At 39.9% G+C, this 18,540-nt stretch overlaps 1 protein-coding gene across 10 annotated transcripts in view; it reads right to left on the bottom strand.

Moving 5' to 3' along the window:
* Positions 1-18,540, bottom strand: part of GMEB1 (glucocorticoid modulatory element binding protein 1) — a 32,152-nt gene that overhangs the window by 5,003 nt on the left and 8,609 nt on the right. For 8 of the 10 annotated variants that reach the window (XM_032640868.1, XM_032640836.1, XM_032640863.1 and 5 more), the window contains 7 exons: positions 13,140-13,252; positions 12,205-12,329; positions 11,066-11,169; positions 8,529-8,686; positions 6,516-6,647; positions 5,024-5,161; positions 743-865 (listed from right to left, as the gene is read on the bottom strand). In XM_032640868.1, coding sequence (XP_032496759.1) covers positions 743-865; positions 5,024-5,161; positions 6,516-6,647; positions 8,529-8,686; positions 11,066-11,169; positions 12,205-12,329; positions 13,140-13,252 — 893 coding nt within the window. Of the gene's footprint in view, positions 1-742; positions 866-5,023; positions 5,162-6,515; positions 6,648-8,528; positions 8,687-11,065; positions 11,170-12,204; positions 12,330-13,139; positions 13,253-15,017; positions 15,208-18,540 lie in introns of all 10 variants that reach the window. The other 2 variants (XM_032640909.1, XM_032640901.1) reach the window with 2 other exon arrangements.

Genomic DNA, 18,540 nt, shown 5'->3' with positions numbered 1-18,540 from the left:
CATCCTTCACTGCCTTACCTCCTCCAAAAGCTTCTCTTGATTCTTTTCTGGGTAAAAATGATAACTCCCTTTGTTCCACCACTATACCTGCTATATGCCTCTGTTACAAAACTGACTACTTTTTGCACTTATTTCTAAGTCTGCTTTCCCTTGAGTTCCTTGAAAGCCCTCAAGAGACTGAGGCTACCTTATTCAACATTTTATTTCTAAAACCTAGCTTGGAGACCAGCACAAAGTACTTATTAAAAAGAGTTAAATTATCCATGTGCTCATAATTTCTGATTACCAGAAATAATGAAAGTGCTAAATGTATATCAAAAGACTCAGTATTAATAATGTAAAAAAGACAAAGGCCAATTTTTTTCTTCTGCCACTTATATTACTGGACTAATGGAGCGATCTAGCAGACATCTTAATCCTCCAAAGATATAGAAGGAGGATCATGTTGCTGGCTTTCTTTTCTTTTCCTTTGTGCTTCCTCTGCTTCCCACCACTCCACCTCACCTAGGACTATGTACAAAGAAAAAGCCAAATCTGATACTATGTGAGTTGAAAGAAAGAAAGAGAGAGAGAGACAGAAAGAGAGACAGAGAAAGAAGGAAGAAAGGACAGAGGAAGGGAGGAAGGAAGGAAAGAAAGAAGAAGCAAGCCAATCCAGTCCCAACAGAAGTCAACAAAGAAGTGGCAAGACTCAAGGATATTAGTATAATATCGCCTAAGAAAAGACAGAAGTTATACATACCTGTCAGAGTATAGAGAAACTGCTCTTCTCCCTGCTCTACTTGGTTCCTTCTGTTGTCCAAAACCTTCTTGACTGTGTCCATTAGGCCAAATGTATGTGCTACATTGTTGAGAACAGCAGCATCTATTTAAAACAAAAGACATGCCTGTCCAGTTAAAACAGAAATGTTCCACCAACTCCCTATTGTGCTGCTTATAAATATAAAACAATCCAGGGCTTCCCTGGTGGCGCAGTGGTTGCGAGTCTGCCTGCCGATGCAGGGGACACGGGTTCATGCCCCGGTCCGGGAAGATCCCACATGCTGCGCAGCGGCTGGGCCCGTGAGCCATGGCCGCTGAGCCTGTGCGTCCGGAGCCTGTGCTCCACAACGGGAGAGGCCACAACAGTGAAAGGCCCATGTACAGCAAAAAAAAAAAAAAATTGGGAAAAAGAAAAATAAAACAATCCAGAAATTAGAATACTAATAGCATTTTCAAAATATTTTAACAAAGATTTATCACATGTGTAACTAATTATTATTTAATTGTTATATCTTTATACATGTTTCCATATAAATAAATACAAAAATAAGGAAAAAAATCTTGCATCTGGTTATAGTTTCTGACTTGTCTTAGAAAATATGGTCATTCTACTAGACAGAGCTAGGTTTGAACCTTGGTTTTGATGTTGCCTATCTGTGTGACCTTGGGTAAGTCATTTTCGTCATCAGTTTTCTCATCTGAAACAAATGCGACTAATAATACTTACTCTGCAAGATAGATATGAAGATTAGAAACATCATATTTTAAGTGCCAAACATGGGAAATGACATGCAATATTATTAATAGTATTATCTCTGTTCCTCTTTATTATTATTATTATTTTTTTTTTGGCTGCGCCACGCAGCATATAAGATCTTAGTTCTCTGACCAGGGATTGAACCCGTGCCCCCTGCAGTGGAAGCACGGAGCCGTAACCACTGGAGCTCCAGGGGAAGTCCCTCTGTTCCCCTTTAAACAAAACTTCTTGAAAGAGCTGTCAGTAATTGGTCATTACTTCCTTAACTCAGACCACTTTTCCACCTACAACTCTCTTCTACAGTTGTCTCATCCAGTTCCATGGTTTTGAATATCATGGACATGCTAAGAATTTCCACATGTAGATCTCCAGCCCAGACCTCTTTCCTGCATTACAGATTAATACTTCTGTTGAGCCAAATGACTTCTCCATTTGAAGCCCTCATAAGCATCTCAACTAAACAAGTCAAAAACCAATTCTGATTTCTTCTCCCAGTGGTCTTCATCTCAGGAAATTTTACCACCGCTCACAGCTCAGACCAAAAATATATGAGTCATCCTGGATTTCTTTCTTTTTCACCCTACATCCAATCCATCAGCAAGACTTGTCAGTTCCACATTCAAAATATAAGCCCAATATGATCCCTTCTTCCCAGGTCTACCACTACCCACTCTAATCCACGCTACTATCATCTCTTGCCTGGACTAATTCCTTCAAGAGTTTCCCAACTGGTCTTCTTGTTTCTACTCTTGCCCCATATAATCTATTCTCCCCACAGCAACCACAGTGATCTTTTAAAAATATAAATAAATCTGAGGGGCTTCCCTGGTGGTGCAGTGGTTAAGAATCCGTCTGCCAATGCAGAGGACACAGGTTCGATTCCTGGTCTGGGAAGATCCCACATGCTGCGGAGCAACTAAGCCCGTGCACCTAGAGCCTGTGCTCCGCAACAAGAGAAGCCACCACAATGAGAAGCCCACACACTGCAACGAAGAGTAGCCCCTGCTCGCCGCAAACTAGAGAAACCCCGCGTGCAGCAACGAAGACCCAACGCAGCCAAAAATAAATAAATAAATAAAATAAAAATTTAAAAAATTAGTTAAGACTGTCATGGGGTCATTAGAAATTGTCAAACGCGATAACTCAATTACAAACAAGAAATAATCTTGAAAATATTAATGAGTTTGCTTCCATTAAAGATATAAAAATTAGGGCTTCCCTGGTGGCGCAGTGGTTGAGAGTCCGCCTGCTGATGCAGGGGACACGGGTTCGCGCCCCAGTCCCGGAAGATCCCACATGCCGCGGAGCGGCTGGGCCCGTGAGCCATGGCCGCTGAGCCTGCACGTCCGGAGCCTGTGCTCCGCAACGGGAGAGGCCACAACAGTGAGAGGCTCACGTACCAAAAAAAAAAAAAAAAAAGATATAAAAATTTTAAAACTATATTAAAAATATATAAATATATCTGATCACTTTACTCCCCTGCTCAAAATCACTATGATGGCTTACCATCACCTTAAAATAAAACCCAAAGTTCTGACCAAAGCTTATCTAAACTGTCCCCTCTGCTCCTGTGCAACCTCATTACCTACCACTCTCTCCATTAATTAGTCCACTGCAGCCACGTCAGTGCTGCTCTAATTCTTTGAACCCACCAGGTTCACTGTAACTTCAAGATCTTTGTTCCCTCTGCCTGGAATGCAGACAATCGTTCTGGAGGCTTTAAACTAACAATATGAGAACTGTCTAAAATCAGGTGGATTTCTCCAATTTTCAGACTCTATATATCTACTTTGTATCTATATCGAGAGAGATTGCTTTCTGGCACCATTTACAAGGCAAAAATTACCGGTGGAAAAAGCAATGCCAGACCTGAGTTCAAAACCTAGTTATGGGCTTCCCTGGTGGCGCAGTGGTTGAGAGCCCGCCTGCTGATGCAGGGGACACGGGTTCGTGCCCCGGTCCGGGAAGATCCCACATACCGAGAAAAAAAAAAAAAAAAAACAAAAACCTAGTTATGGGGCTTCCCTGGTGGCGCAGTGGTTGAGAGTCCGCCTGCCGATGCAGGGGACACGGGTTCGTGCCCCGGTCCGGGAGGATCCCACATGCCGCGGAGCGGCTGGGCCCGTGAGCCACACCTACTGAGCCTGCGCGTCTGGAGCCTGTGCTCCGCAGCAAGAAAGGCCGCGATAGTGAGAGGCCTGCGCACCGTGATGAAGAGTGGCCCCCCGCTTGCCACGACTAAAGAAAGCCCTCGCACAGAAACGAAGACCCAACCCAGAAAAAATAAATTAATTAATAAACTCCTACCCCCAACATCTAAAAAAAAAAAAAAAAAAAAAAAAAAAAAACCTAGTTATGCTAAAAATAGAGCTACCATATATGATCCAGTAATCCCACTCCTGGGCATATATCCAGAAAAGATGAAAACTCTAATCTGAAAAGATACACGCACTCCAGTGTTCATAGCAGCAATTTACAATTTACAGTAGCCAAGTGTCCATCAATCAGATGAATAGACAGAGAAGATGTGGTATACATATCCAAAGGAATATTACTTAGCTATAAAAACAGAATGAAATATTGCCATTTGCAGCAAGGTGGATGGACCTAGAGAATAACATACTAAGAGAAAAACAAATTACACTTACATGTGGAAGCAAAAAATAATACAAATGAATTTATTTACAAAACAGAAACAGACTCACAGACATAGAAAAAAAACTTATGGTTACCAAAGGGGAAGTGAGGAAGGGATAAATTAGGAGTATGGGATTAACAGATACACACTACTATGTATAAAATACATAAGCAACAAGGATCTACTGTATAGCACAGGGAACTATATTCAATATCTTCTAATAACCTATAATGGAAAATAATTTGAAAAAATACACGTAGGGGCTTCCCTGGTGGCACAGTAGTTAAGAATCCGCCTGTCATTGCAGGGGACACGGGTTCAAGCCCTGGTCCGGGAAGATCCCACATGCTGCGGAGCAACTAAGCCCGTGTGCCACGACTACTGAGCCTGCACTCTAGAGCCCATGAGCCACAACTACTGAAGCCCACACGCCTAGAGCCCATGCTCCGCAACAAGAGAAGCCACCACAATGAGAAGCCCGCACACCACAACGAAGAGTAGCCCCCACTCGCCGCAACTAGAGAATGCCCGCGCGCAGCAACAAAGACCCAACACAGCCAAAAATAAAATAAATTAAATAAAAATAAATTTTAAAACACACACACACACACACACACATATAACTGAATCACTTTGCTGTACACCTGAAACTAACACAATATTGTAAATCAACTATACCTCAATAAAAAAAAAAATTTTACAATTCAAAATAAAAAGCCCTAGTTACGAACTTTGGATAGTAACTTTTTATGAGCCTTAGTTTCCTATTCTGTAAAATGAGCATAATAATACCTATACCTCAGTGTTTCATGAGGCTAACATGATCTGCCTACAATGACCTCTATTGTTAGGATTAGTGTGTTTACCTGTGACCTGGAAGGGAGCCTGGATAAGCCGCTGCTGAACTCCCCTGAGTAGCTCCTCTATTTCCTTCTGTATATTGCAGACAACCTCTTCCATCAGTCCTACATCAGCTATTCCTTTCCAGAACATCAAAGTGTCCTCTGGCAAAAGAGGGATAAGACAGAGGGTAAACAAGGGACGCTACATATACTTAGGCATATCTCTTCAATGTTAACTTCAAAATTATTTTGATTCAAAATGATTTTTTTTTTTCCGTGCTGCGCAGCTTGTAGGATCTCAGTTCCCTGACCAGAGATTGAAACCGGGCCACAACAGTGAAAGCCCAGAATCCTAACCACTAGGCAACCGGGGAACCCCCCTCAAAATGATTTCTTATTGGGCTATTGCTGGGAAAAGAAAAGAAGCCTTTGGAACACTAGCTGCCTCCCTGAGTTGGTATCTAATTATTTGAACTCTGCAGCAAAATAGGGACTTGTGATAATTGCCTCAATTTGTCATGCCTCTGGCTACAGGGAACAGGTATCTTCCTCCAATAAAAATATTAAATTAAATATTTAATAAATACTAAAGCATTTATTTAAATAATTTAATTTAAAATTAAATAATACATAATATTTTAAATGTTAAGTAATAAAGAAATTAAATTAAGTTAAAGATATACTCCCTCTAATCCTATACTTAAAAAACCAAAACAGAGGGACTTCCCTGGTGGTCCAGTGGGTAAGACTTCGCACTCCCAATGCAGGGGGGCTTGGGTTTAATCCTGGTCAGGGAATTAGATACCGCATGCATGCCGCAACTAAGAGTTCACATGCTGCAACTAAGAAGTCCACATGCTGCAACGAAGATCCCACGTGCTGCAACTAAGACCCGGCGCAGCCAAAATAAATAAATATTTTTTAAAAACCCCCCAAAACAATAAAACAGTTGAATAGGTAGGGTTATAAGCTCCCTGGGGGCAGAAGCTATGTCTTTTCATCTATCTAGATCTAACAACAGTACCAGCTAAAAACAGGCAGCAATAGATATTTGTTAAATAAATTAATGAATGAAGGATGATGTGAAGCTTCTCCTGTCCCCTTTAAGTGAATCATCATTAATCACCATCCTCTACACCACCTGCTACCTAATTTTTTCTTCTAACATCTTGCAGCTTGGTTTCTCTAACAAATGGGGCAAAGTTGGAGTCAGTGTGACAGGATAAAAATCATGGACTTCAGAGTTAAACAGATGAATTCAGTTAAACAGCTGAATTATTAGTTGTGTGACTGGTCTTAGGCAGGGTGCTGACCCTTTCTGAGTCTCAATTGCTTCATAAAATCTGACTTTACAGGGCTATTGCTTGGATTAAAATAAGGTGTTTGCAGCTGTAATTAGTATTAATATGCATAAGAAAAACCAGCACAAGTAATGAAGAGGCCTTCTGTGTCCATAATCGTAATGGTGATAAGAGTCACAAAACCTTACAAGAAATCTGAGCCCCATAGAAAGTACCTGAAATTTCCTCTGAGTCTTTCTTCATGCCCTCCTCTGTGGCCATGCTGACAGCAGCAGTGAGAGCCGAGTTCCATTCCAGCCCTGCCTCTTCCATGCTCTCTTCTGAGATGGCAATCTGTGTGATGCTACCTAAAAGCAGTCCATTAGAGGGAAGGCCCATGAATTTTATGAAAAAGTCACAACTATCCTCTATCTCAGACAGCCAAAGAGATCCTGTTATTTAACTTTCTAACCTTTTGCCTGCATGTCCCTATATTTAAAAACTAGAATCCTAGGTAATCCAGGATGAATATTTGATTTCCTAAATAAAACCTGCCTTGCAAAAGAAAATGCTTTCTTCTTACTCTGAATAGAAAGTGAAAGATAGGAGCTTCCCTGGTGGCGCAGTGGTTGAGAGTCCGCCTGCCGATGTAGGGGACGCGGGTTCGTGCCCCAGTCCGGGAAGCTTCCACATGCCGCGGAGCGGCTAGGCCTGTAAGACATGGCCGCTGAGCCTGCGCGTCCGGAGCCTGTGCTCCGCAACGGGAGAGGCCACAACAGTGAGAGGCCGGCATACCGCAAAAATAAATAAATAAATAAATATAAATAAATAAATAAAAAAAGAAAGTGAAAGATAACTTACAAAATCACAAAAGAACAATCTGCTTTCTGAGCAGTTATGTTTTCACAAGAGACAGAAGGTGGGCACGATTGCCAGGCTGCAAGCCCCAGACTTGGTGAGGATGAGGAGGACTTGAAATAATTTAAAAGAAAATTATAGTCAAGAGCCCTACTACAAGCATGTTTGATACTAACCATCTAGAATTCATGAAGTTGCTGTAACTTATTTATCAGGCTATGTAAAAGAAAGTAAGAGAAATGAGACCAAAATAAATCAGATAAGAGATCCATGAATAGCAGATTCACAGAGGAAAAAACTACTGCTATCAATTTTATATTAAGGTTTTAAACAAAGAGAATTGAGAAAAATCAAACTGATCCAGACAGAAATATAGACAAGTGTGGACTCTCCACATTGAAGGATATCAATAATCAAGCAAACAAGTAATATCAATATGGATGATCAAGTAAAGAAGTTTCGGCAAAATGAAAAGGAAGTAGATAATTTCACAGCATTTTTCACTTTTCAAGTGAAAGTGTCACACCACCAAATATTCAAACTGCTAGATATTGTACACTTTCCTGAAAGGAACTTAGGTTCCAAGAAATTTGGCTTCTACTCACCCAGTGGTTACTCACAGAACATTAGGACTGACCAAAAGAAACCTTGATAAGTCATTTTTAAAGCACAATACTTCCCTTACATCCTTTAGCGTTCTTGGGTCTCTGTCAGGCATATTTATAAGTCTCCTGGAAGTAGTTTAGACATATTCTATCTAAGAATTTTAGCTGTGCTAAGTCTCCAGCTGAACTAAATCCTTAATAATAACCTCATATGGCTATATCTTTCCTAGAGAGCCCTTGTCCCAAGCTCAACAATACTGAAGTTAAGTGTGTGCCCATCCTATCTCATTTGTGAAGAAGCCTCAGCTTGCTTATCTGAATTCCTTACAGACAGAGCTCTTTGATCCTTACAGCAGTCTCCAGAGTCCAGCCCAGCCAATGACACACTCTCTTTGATACATCTCAGTTCAACAGCTGAAAACCCGTTCTCCGTTCTAATCCACCCGCTTGCCTTGCCACTAGAAGAGCAAAGGATTTTTAAAACAATCTGATTTCAAAGATATGTCAAGTGGCACCAAAGTGAGACTGTTAAATAAGCATTATTTGGATCACCTTTCTAACGTTTACCATCCACTGTAACAAAGAAACCAGGAAGGAGGTCTGGCCAATAGGAATCACTCGGGAGAAAACAAAGAGAGTTCTTTCTAAAGCATGGACTCCCACCCAAGATTACCATACCTTACATTAACGCTCTCGAGAATTGAAAAAAGAAACACAAAGAAGAAATGAGAGGAAAAGTGCTACTGAAAAACACAGTGGGTTTTCAGGTGGTTTCCTACCCCCTACCATCGGCCGAAGTGGGTGTCTGCACCACACTTGTCTGCTGTCCTGGCACTGGAGCTCTTGCACTGCTGATCAGAAGATCAAATTTGGTGCTTCTGCAGGTATTGGAGCAAACCTTGTCATGTTGGTAAAAATCAATCTGTCCGGAGTCCATCATTTTCCTGTGCAAAGAGAGACAAGAAGTACCAATTCAGCCTGCACTTCATCTTGAAGGGACAAATAGAGACAAAGTTGCTGAGTCCCTTCTATATGTTAATGAAACCTAATAGTATTAAAAGTCATTAGGTTGCAGAAATTCTAATTGGGGCTATAAAATGTTCATTGGTCCTGCCCACATTTACAAGTACTCCTCTTCCCTCCTTCCTCTACTCGTTATGTGTACTCTCTTGTATTTCCCGTTATCACTAAGTTTTAGACATATACTCCTGACAATAGCTAAATTTCCCCATAGAATCTCAGTGAAATAAAGCCCAAAAGGGGAAAAGACTAACTCATATCCCAGCACAAATGAGAAATGCCACAGGGGGATTAGAATTTTGTGATTAGATTCTGATGTATTAGTACTTGTAGACCAGCAAGATCTGTTGCCACTTCTGGAGACATAAAACTTCAGCACATTTCTTTCCTTTAAAAAAAAAAAAAAGAGATAACTCTCCTATAAATACAGAGAAAAGTTGATTATACTAAACCCCCACTATAAAATGTCCTTATAACTAGATTCACAAGTCATTATTATAGGCCATGAGCAAAGCCATGAGGTATTTTAATTACAGTAAACTCTATGTTATAATGTTACTTGGCTTTCACTAAAGATTTTTTAGACACTCTGAGTCTTTTACATTTGGGGAAAGTTGGCATACACTTGTTTTTCTGGGCAAATAAAACAAGCCAAGAACAAAAAAAAAAAAAGAAAGTTAAAGGTATTCACACCCAATTTCATTCAACTACTGATTAATGCACACAAATCATCTGGAATGAATTTTTTTTAATTATGCCTCTGACTATAAAAATCATACGTAAAGAAAAAAACATTTTCTGTGGAAAATACAGAAAACTATAAAGAAAACAACTGCTCTTTAAAAAAATATCCAACACGGAGATCATATCAACATTTCAGCATATTTTTTTCTACTAAATTTACTTACATATGTGTGTTTTTTGAAACAACTATATTAATTGATATTACATTTTGTTTTCTTCCTTACATTACATCATAAGCATTTTCCATGTAAAAACTCTTTAGAAATATTCTAATGACCTCATAATGCCCCATAGTATAAACTCATATACATTTAGATGAGCCATAATTTACTTTAGATACACCTTGATTGTATATTAAAGGAGACTGTAATTTTCACCATCATAAATTATGTTGCAATGAACATTTTTATACTTGAATCTCTACAAGCACTATAGATTTCTCTTAAGACAGATTCCTTAAAAAAATTAAAGACAAAAGGTAAGAGGTTTTTTTTTTTTTTTTTTTTTGGTACGCGGGCCTCTCACTGTTGTGGCCTCTCCCATTGCGGGGCACAGGCTCCGGACGCGCAGGCTCAGTGGCCATGGCTCACAGGCCCAGCCGCTCCGCGGCATATGGGATCTTCCCGGACCGGGGCACGAACCTGTGTCCCCTGCATCGGCAGGCGGACTCTCAACCACTGTGCCACCAGGGAAGCCCCAGGTAAGAGGTTTTTAAGGCTCATTCATGATACATGTTCTGTGGGGAACTTTTAATTCTTAACCACATTTTAAAATTTTCTATCAATAGTTGAGTGCTCAAGAAACACCAACTAATGTTAATTTCACCGAGGAGTGGGGTGGATTACAATGATAAACTTGCTGCATAAAGAGATGGGAGTGGGGATACTATACATTCTAAAGTTTATTTCTGGGACTTCCCTGGTGGTGCAGTGGGTAAGACTCCACGCTGCCAATGCAGGGGGCCCGGGTTGGATCCCTGGTTGGGGAACTAGATCCCATGTGCATGCCGCAACTAAGAGTCTGCACGCCACAACTAAGACCAGGCGCAGCCTAAATAAATAAATAAATATTTTTTAAAAACAAATAAAGTTTATTTCAATGGTACAATGACGGCAAGGATTGCATTCGCTGTGCATAATTGTTACTTACGAACAGCACCCTTCTACTCTACCAGATTATCCCAGGATTTGTCCATCAGCCCACATCTCCGTTGTTGTCAAGCTTTCTTAGCACCAGGCTTAGCTCTGCCTATGCTGAGTGATCTCAAGCTGGACTGTCATCTACTCCCGAGCTTCTCTGCCCAGAGAAGATCCTGCCCAACATTCTGACATCAGAAGAATTTGTCCTAGATGCTGGGAAGAGTCAATTTAATTCAATTTTTCTTCTCTCACAGGGATTTTAAGAACAAGTTGATGAAGGTCAAATAATACATGGATTGTTTAAGCCAATCCTTCAGACAGAATAAAAATTCAAATTAAGAAGACTGGATTCTCTGGATTCCACCATGATTAAGTGCCCCACAGTCAGCTGAAAGGTATGAACTTGCTATCAGAGCTCACCTGAGCATGATTCCACCCAGACGAATAGCTCTCTTCCAGTCCTTCAGGGTGGACTTGCCAGCCAGATGAACAAAATGCTTGGGGCTGATCAACTGATCATTAAACTAATGTAAAAAGTAAAGTCCAAAATAATCCAATGTTAATTTAGGCAGGCCAAGAGGGAAAGAAAGACATAACTCTACTTGTTATGAACAAAAAATACCCAAATGACATCTTTAGTCATAGCCTTGTTATTCTCCATCCTCCCACCCTATTGTGCTAGAGAAGATGATCCTTCTCTGGACACAGTGCCCTGTCCTGGTACGAAGCTACAGAAGACACAAGGAGGGTCAGAGATTAATATACTGATTAGGATCTAAAATCCATTTATGCCCTGAATCAAGCAGACGGGTCCAATGTTGCAAAGGCTATTTAAACTGAAGTAATCTATTCAGCCCTAATGACAAGATTCAGGATCTGGTAGAAAGAATAAGGATGGTAGAAACCAACAGCACTACAAAGCCTCGAAGCTCTGTAATTCTTAATGATTCTAGGATGATGCCACTGATGGTGACTACTATCTACATAGGTCAGCTGTGGCTACCAGTGGAGACAGAATAAGCAATTATTTCCATATTGTGCTCTCATGAAGATTACTTATTTTTATCAGTAATAATTTTTAATAAACTCTACCAAATTACACACCAGTGTAAGGCATTTTACATATATGATCTCACTTCCTCTTCTAGCAACCTTACTGTGTGTGTATATAATTATTTGTATTTTAACGTATGAGGCTCTGAAATATTAAATAACTTGATCAAGGTCACCTAGCTAGTCAGTGATAGAGATGGGACTCCATTCATTCAACAAATATTTACTGATAAATATGCCAAGCCCTATTCTAGGTGCTGGGGATACAATGGTGAACAAGATAGACAAATTCTCAGCTCTCAAAGGATTTATATTCTGGTGGGACTTGAATCCAGGTCAATTTCACTCCAAAGTCCCTATTTTTTTTTTTTTTTACTGTGACACAAAGGGACACCACAAAATTAAAAACATTGACATGGTAGAAGAGAGAGAAGAGGCACTAAAACCATACCCTTTGAAAACAAGGAGACCCAAAATAGGCCCCAGCAAGGAGAAAAGACAATTACCTTGACACACTTTACATTTATTCCTGGGCATACAAACTTCTTCCAAAGGAGCATGGCTTTGCTCTCCCCACAAGTTATGGGGTAAGCGATTTCCATATCCTCATTTGCTTCTATAGTGCTTGCATCTTGAAAATGGAAAAAATATCATTTATTTATCAAACACTCTTCCCCAAAGCTTAATTCAGAATCTCTAGTCTCCTGGTTCCTCTGAGGGGCTAACAGTTCATACTGGTTGGTACTGTTTAGGAATCTTCTGGAAGAAGTTTGGCATAACAGCTCTCTTACCAAGCTCCCACTATGTGCCAGACGCTGTGCTGTGTGCTTTTATAGGCTTAATCTTTTTTAGTTCTTAAAACAATCCTGTGAGACAGTGATTGTTTCCTATTGTCCCTGTGTAGGACTCAGAAAGGTGAAGGGACTTTCCCAAGGACACACAGCTAAGCAGTGAGAACGTGGGATTTAAACTCAGGTTTGTCTAATTTCAGACAAACTCAGGTTTGTCTAACTTCAGTTTCTTTCCACTCACTGCCTTACAATCAACACCTCATCAGCAACTTCCCTAATGACAGAGTTCAACCTTGAGGCTCCAATTTCTTTGAGGGATTTCTATTGATGAAAAATCTTTTCAGCAACCCTAGCAAATTCACGTTAAACATCAACGGACAGCCCTAGCATCTTAGGCAGCGGTGTCTCTAGATGTGCCATCATCAAATTGATGGCTACAGCACTGGTAGGGCACACTGGGTAGGGGGGAAAAATAAGGCACAAAAGGCAAGAAATCTCAACCAAGGAAGCTAGGGTCAAAAGTACTAGAACAGGGTTTCCCTGGTGGTCCAGTGGTTAAGACTCCCCGCTTCCACTGCAGGGGGCACGGGTTCTGCATACCTCGAGGTACGGCCAAAAAAAAAAAGTACTAGAACAACAAAAAGACTTACCAATCCCTTCTTCAATTTTGTGTATCGTGTGAGTTTCTACTGCCACAACTGCCGTGTTGTTCTCGGATCCGGCTTCATAAATCCTGTTGTAAAAGTGTCCATCGATAAACAGACTACATAAATCATGAAAAAATTAATATTCACAGCATGGGGTTAAAAAATTTGTTTTAATCTATCTCAAAAGGAATAAAATAATATACTTTACAACTCGATGTTAGTGCTTTGACTAGTGCCCCAATGTATTTAAATTCTAAGCTGCCCGGGACTGCTTAGCAGCTACTACCATGGAAATGAATCAACAACTTTCCTCACCCCAAAGGAAAGTTCCTCTTGCTACTGTATTTACACCGCCACTTGCTACCTTCTACATCAGACTTTTCCCATCCTAACTTTAAAAGCTCATGACATAAAGTGCTGCTTCAAGTATAAGATTAAGTCACATTATAGATTTATCCAAATAAGACTAAAAAGTAATACTGTTAGTTCAAACCAGGAAGAACCTGCTGACCACAGAATTGATGTCCCTTGTTGGAATCTAGGAACTTTATAGTCACTTTTACACTTTAGCATTTTTTAAGTCACCATAATCAAACTACAGACATGAGCAGAACCTAGTTAAAAAAAAAAAAAAGTAAGAGAGCCATTATGCCCAAAGTAACTAGCAGTAACTAGAGGTACCACTTAAGGAAAATCTCTCTCCAAAACGTTTCTACCTTCTAAGAAATGGGCTCAGAATACCTAACATGATACATTGACATCCTTTGTTCAATTTCCATAATAAACCTAACATGTTAATTATTGCACTTGCTACCCTAAAGCACTGCCTGAATAATCTCCTTTGCATCAGTGATTAGCCACCTGCATGGTGACACCTCTAGCACAGACCTCCCTTCTGAATTCCACGCCAGGACACAATTAACTGTTAAATAAATAAATAAATACATTTGGATATCCCATAGGACTTTATTGAATTCATTATGTCTAAAATAACCAAGTTCTCTTTCCTCTCCCACCTCCCAAACTACTCTTCTTCCTATATTCCCCATCCTTGTAATGGCACCACCCAGCACACAGCAGCCTAAAACAGAAGCCTGGGAATTACACTGAATTTCTCCCTTTTCCTCCTCCTCAACTCCCACATAGTCACCAAGTCCTGCCAGATGCATCTCCTTAACACCAGCCATCCTCCCTGTCTATTTCCACTACTACCGCCTTAATTCAGGCTGCATCATCTCTAGTCTGAACTGGTCTCCTTGCATCTACCTGATCTTCTATATTCCTTCCACAGTGATCATGTAACACCCTCCTCCAAACCCTTCAAGAATCCTCTCCTTGCTGCTAAAATAAAGACCCAAATCCTTAATATCATATTTAAGTCCCTCCAAGATCTGGCCCCTGGTTTCATCTCTCACCAAATCCCACCAGACAATCCAAGCCCCAATCATACCAAACTATTTGTAGTTCCCAAAATTGCCACCTTCTTTTACACCGTCTATTTTTGCTCTTCTCCCTCTTCCCAGAACATCCTTCCCCATCTTTTGTTTTTTAATGAGTAGCCTGTATGATGCTTTTCCTTCCATCTCAATCCTCCAGTATAATCACCCACTTCCTCCTTTGTGATGCAACTGTACTTTAGTCACAACAACTATAACACTTCATACTATATACTTGTTTACCTGTCTCTCTCTCTCCTTGGGCATAGTCTAAAAAGGTCCCTGAGAGGGAGTTCCCTGGTGGCCTAGTGGTTAGGATTCCAGGCTTTCACTACCATGGCCCGGCTTCAAGCTGAGATCCCGCAAGCCACGTGCAAAAAAAAAAAAAAAAAAAAAAAAAAAATGTCCCTGAGAGCAGAGATTACATTTTATTCATTTTGTATACCTGGCATGTCGTGTGCTAACTGGAACATGGCACAGCACATAATAAATGACCGGTAAATGAATGAGGAATGTGATACACATGAGAAACTGCTGCTTCTGGAATTCCGTGGTAGTTCAGTGGTTAGGACACGGCGTTCTCACTGCCAGGGGCCCAGGTTTGATCCCTGGTCAGGGAACTAAGATCTGGCAAGCTGCAGCGTGGCCAAAAAAAAAAAAAAAACACTGCTTCAAGTAAATTTGATAAGCTCATTCTAACTTGACCAGTATGTGCAAAATTCTTTAAAAGAATAAATTCTTGTCTATACATAATTTCAACAACCGGAAAATTGCACTTGGGGTGGGAAGTCAGGGAATAGTCTATATTTTTACGGGCAAACAAGATTTTATCAGGGAAAATCTTTCTAAAGCAACTCAGGATAGTGATGGATTTAGCCTAATTCTCTATACCTACCAAGATTATGGTAAAAAATCATAAAATATGTTTAAAATGTTAAGGCGTTATGAGATACCGACATACCTTATGAATCATCGAAGTGAGGTAAAATTATGTTTACTAGAGTTTTAAAGTTAAGTCTACATCATTGTATTCTAATTCACTGAAAACTGAAAATCCACAGAGTTAAGTTATTTTTATCTTGAATGATAAGGAAAGATATTCTGATTAATTGAATGGAATGTGGGATTATTACATAAACTAATGGGTACCCTAGTGATCTGAAAGAGTTTATACAGCTTCCTAAGGCCTTAAACTTACTACTAGGGGGCTTCCCTGGTGGCGCAGTGGTTGAGAGTCCGCCTGCCGATGCAGGGGACACGGGTTCGTGCCCGGGTGCGGGAAGATCCCACATGCCGCGGAGCGGCTAGGCCCGTGGGCCATGGCCGCTGAGCCTGTGCGTCCGGAGCCTGTGCTCCCGGGGAGGGATATGAGAATGATAAGGAAAGTAAGGTCACTACTCCTCAAATTGAACTATTCCACTCAGCACACTGAGTAAATTTATGTAATACTAAAATCACCAGTTCCTGATCTCATTGTTAAAAACTCTGTTATGAATCCAAAATGAATTAGAAAGCCAAGAATGGTGATGGAATCTTAGTACCTTCATTCCTCCTGAGGACTTTTTAAGTATGTTTTAAAGGTTTTATTTGAAAAAGTTAATAACCATCTTTTTTTGTTTTTAAAGAGAAAGCATAGGCTGAACAAGCCTTCTTTGTTGAAAAACTCCCAGAATTAAAAGTCTTCTTAGTACCTGAGTACCTCAGTATCTATGTTTTTTTAAAAAAGTTGAATGTGGACATATTTTAAAACCAATCTAGGGACTTCCCTGGTGGCACAGTAGTTAAGAATCTGCCTGCCAATACAGGGGACACAGGTTCGATCCCTGGTCCGGGAAGATCCTACATGCCGTGAAGTAACTAAGCCCATGCAACTACTGAGCCTGCATGCCACAACTACTGAAGCCCACGCACCTAGTGCCCATGCTCCACAACAAGAGAAGCCACTGCAATGAGAAGCCCACGCACCAAAACAAAGAGTAGCCCCCGCTCGCCGCAACTAGAGAAAGCCGGCGTGCAGTATTGAAGACCCAACACGGCCAAAAATGAATAAATTTATAAAAAGAAAAAAACCAATCTAGTATTATTATGAAAGTATCACCTTACACGATGCGTCAGGTTCTATGTATTCATATTAAAAGACTGTTACCAGACACTCTACTTTTGCTTCACAATGTATTCCTGAAAATGTGTATATGATGAAAATTTGAGAAAGTATTAAATGTCATATATGTAAAAGCTAAAAAGATGGGCAAGAGGAATTATATATTGAAATCTAAAAATACTTATATAAAATCCCTAATTATTTCTTGCCTTTTAAATATAATCTTTACCAATTTATTCCCAGCAATTCATATATACTCTTTGATTGTTTCTCTCCTTCATACTTGAACTGTAGCCAAGCAGGTTAAGTGTGATGAGGCTGAAGACTGACACCTGATGATTTCCATCTTTGTCTCAAGTGTATTAAAATTATGAGACCAGTATTTCTTATCACTAGAATCACTGCTTTTGTACCCAGCTCATTTTTATAAAATTAGGCTAAAATGCAATAAAATATTCAAATAATAAAATAATACAACTAGAAAAATCAACTGACAGGCATCTCAAAATGCAATACCTCAAAAAAAAAGAATGCAATACCTCAAAATGTTTATTCACTAGCTCATGCACTAAAATTCAGTGTAAACAGTGGAGTGGGGAGTCAATATATGTTGTACAAAGATCCTCTACCTAAGCAAGCAATGAGAGGTTTCCAGAAAAGGCAATATCATTTGGAAAATAAAAAAGACAAACAGAAAAATAAGTGGAACCAAATCTTCAAAAGAATTAAGTCTCTAAGTAGCAGAGAAGTTTCTTCTGTCTCTACTGGGGATAGGACAAATGACAACTGGAGTACTTTAGGAAAGACAGAAGGAATGATGACTCCATAAGAAAATAAATTCTAAAAAAAAAAAGAAAAGAAAAAGAAAATAAAGCTGCGGAGAACTAAAGAACCTGCCCTTTAATTCTTCCTGATGTTACCCTACCTCAAAAGGTAACAACTACAAGTATGTGTATGTGTATCAAACAAAATTCCCAAACAAATGAGTTTGAATAAGCATGCATAATCTGTTGGTGCCAATAAAAATTTAAACCGCTCTATAGGCTATATGTTAGGCATTATTTATATCAACTTTCCCTTATAGACCTTAGAATATTTCCTTTATGCTCAACAATATTCAGAAATGTCAGCAAACTATGTTTATATTTTTAAAAAAGTCCTTATCTTTTACAGATACATACTAATGTCTGGGATTTGCTTCAAAAAAATTCAGGAGTGGGTGGATGTAGAGATGAAATAAGACTGGCCATGTGAAAAAAAAAAAAGGACTGGCCATGTGTTGATAACTGTTGAAGCTGGGTGATGGATGCTTACATGGGGGTTCATTATATTTTCTTTATTTTGGGGTATATTTGAAATTTCCTATACTGAAAAGCTTTCTAAACTATCAAGATAGGTTAACTGTTTTTCTCCAGAAATTTTTAAGGCAAGGTACATTACTTAGTAGACTGGAATTGGATTACAGCCATCCCTTGGTATCAGTGGGGGATTGCTTCTAGGACCCCCCCTGCAAATACCAAAATCCACAGATGTTCAAGTCCCTTATAAAATGGCATAGTACTGAATATTTGTATATAACCTACACACATCCTCCCATATACTTTATTTTTTTAATTTTTTTTTTTATTTTTGGTTGTGTTAGGTCTTCATTGCTGTGCACGGGCTTTCTCTAGTTGTGGCGAGCAGGGGCTACTCTTCATTGAGGTGCACAGGCTTCTCATTGCAGTTGCTTCTCTTGTTGCGGAGCACAGGCTCTAGGCACGTGGGCTTCAGTATTTGCAACACACAGGCTAGGTAGCTGTGCCACGTGGGCCCTAGAGCAAGCGGGCTTCAGTAGCTGTGGCCCATGGGCTTAGTAGTTGTGGCT

Source organism: Phocoena sinus, chromosome 1 (genome assembly GCF_008692025.1).
Source record: "Phocoena sinus isolate mPhoSin1 chromosome 1, mPhoSin1.pri, whole genome shotgun sequence".
Lineage (NCBI taxonomy): Eukaryota > Metazoa > Chordata > Mammalia > Artiodactyla > Phocoenidae > Phocoena > Phocoena sinus.
The sequence above is the reverse complement of the archived record's forward strand: the minus strand, read 5'-3'. Positions and strand labels throughout refer to the sequence as shown.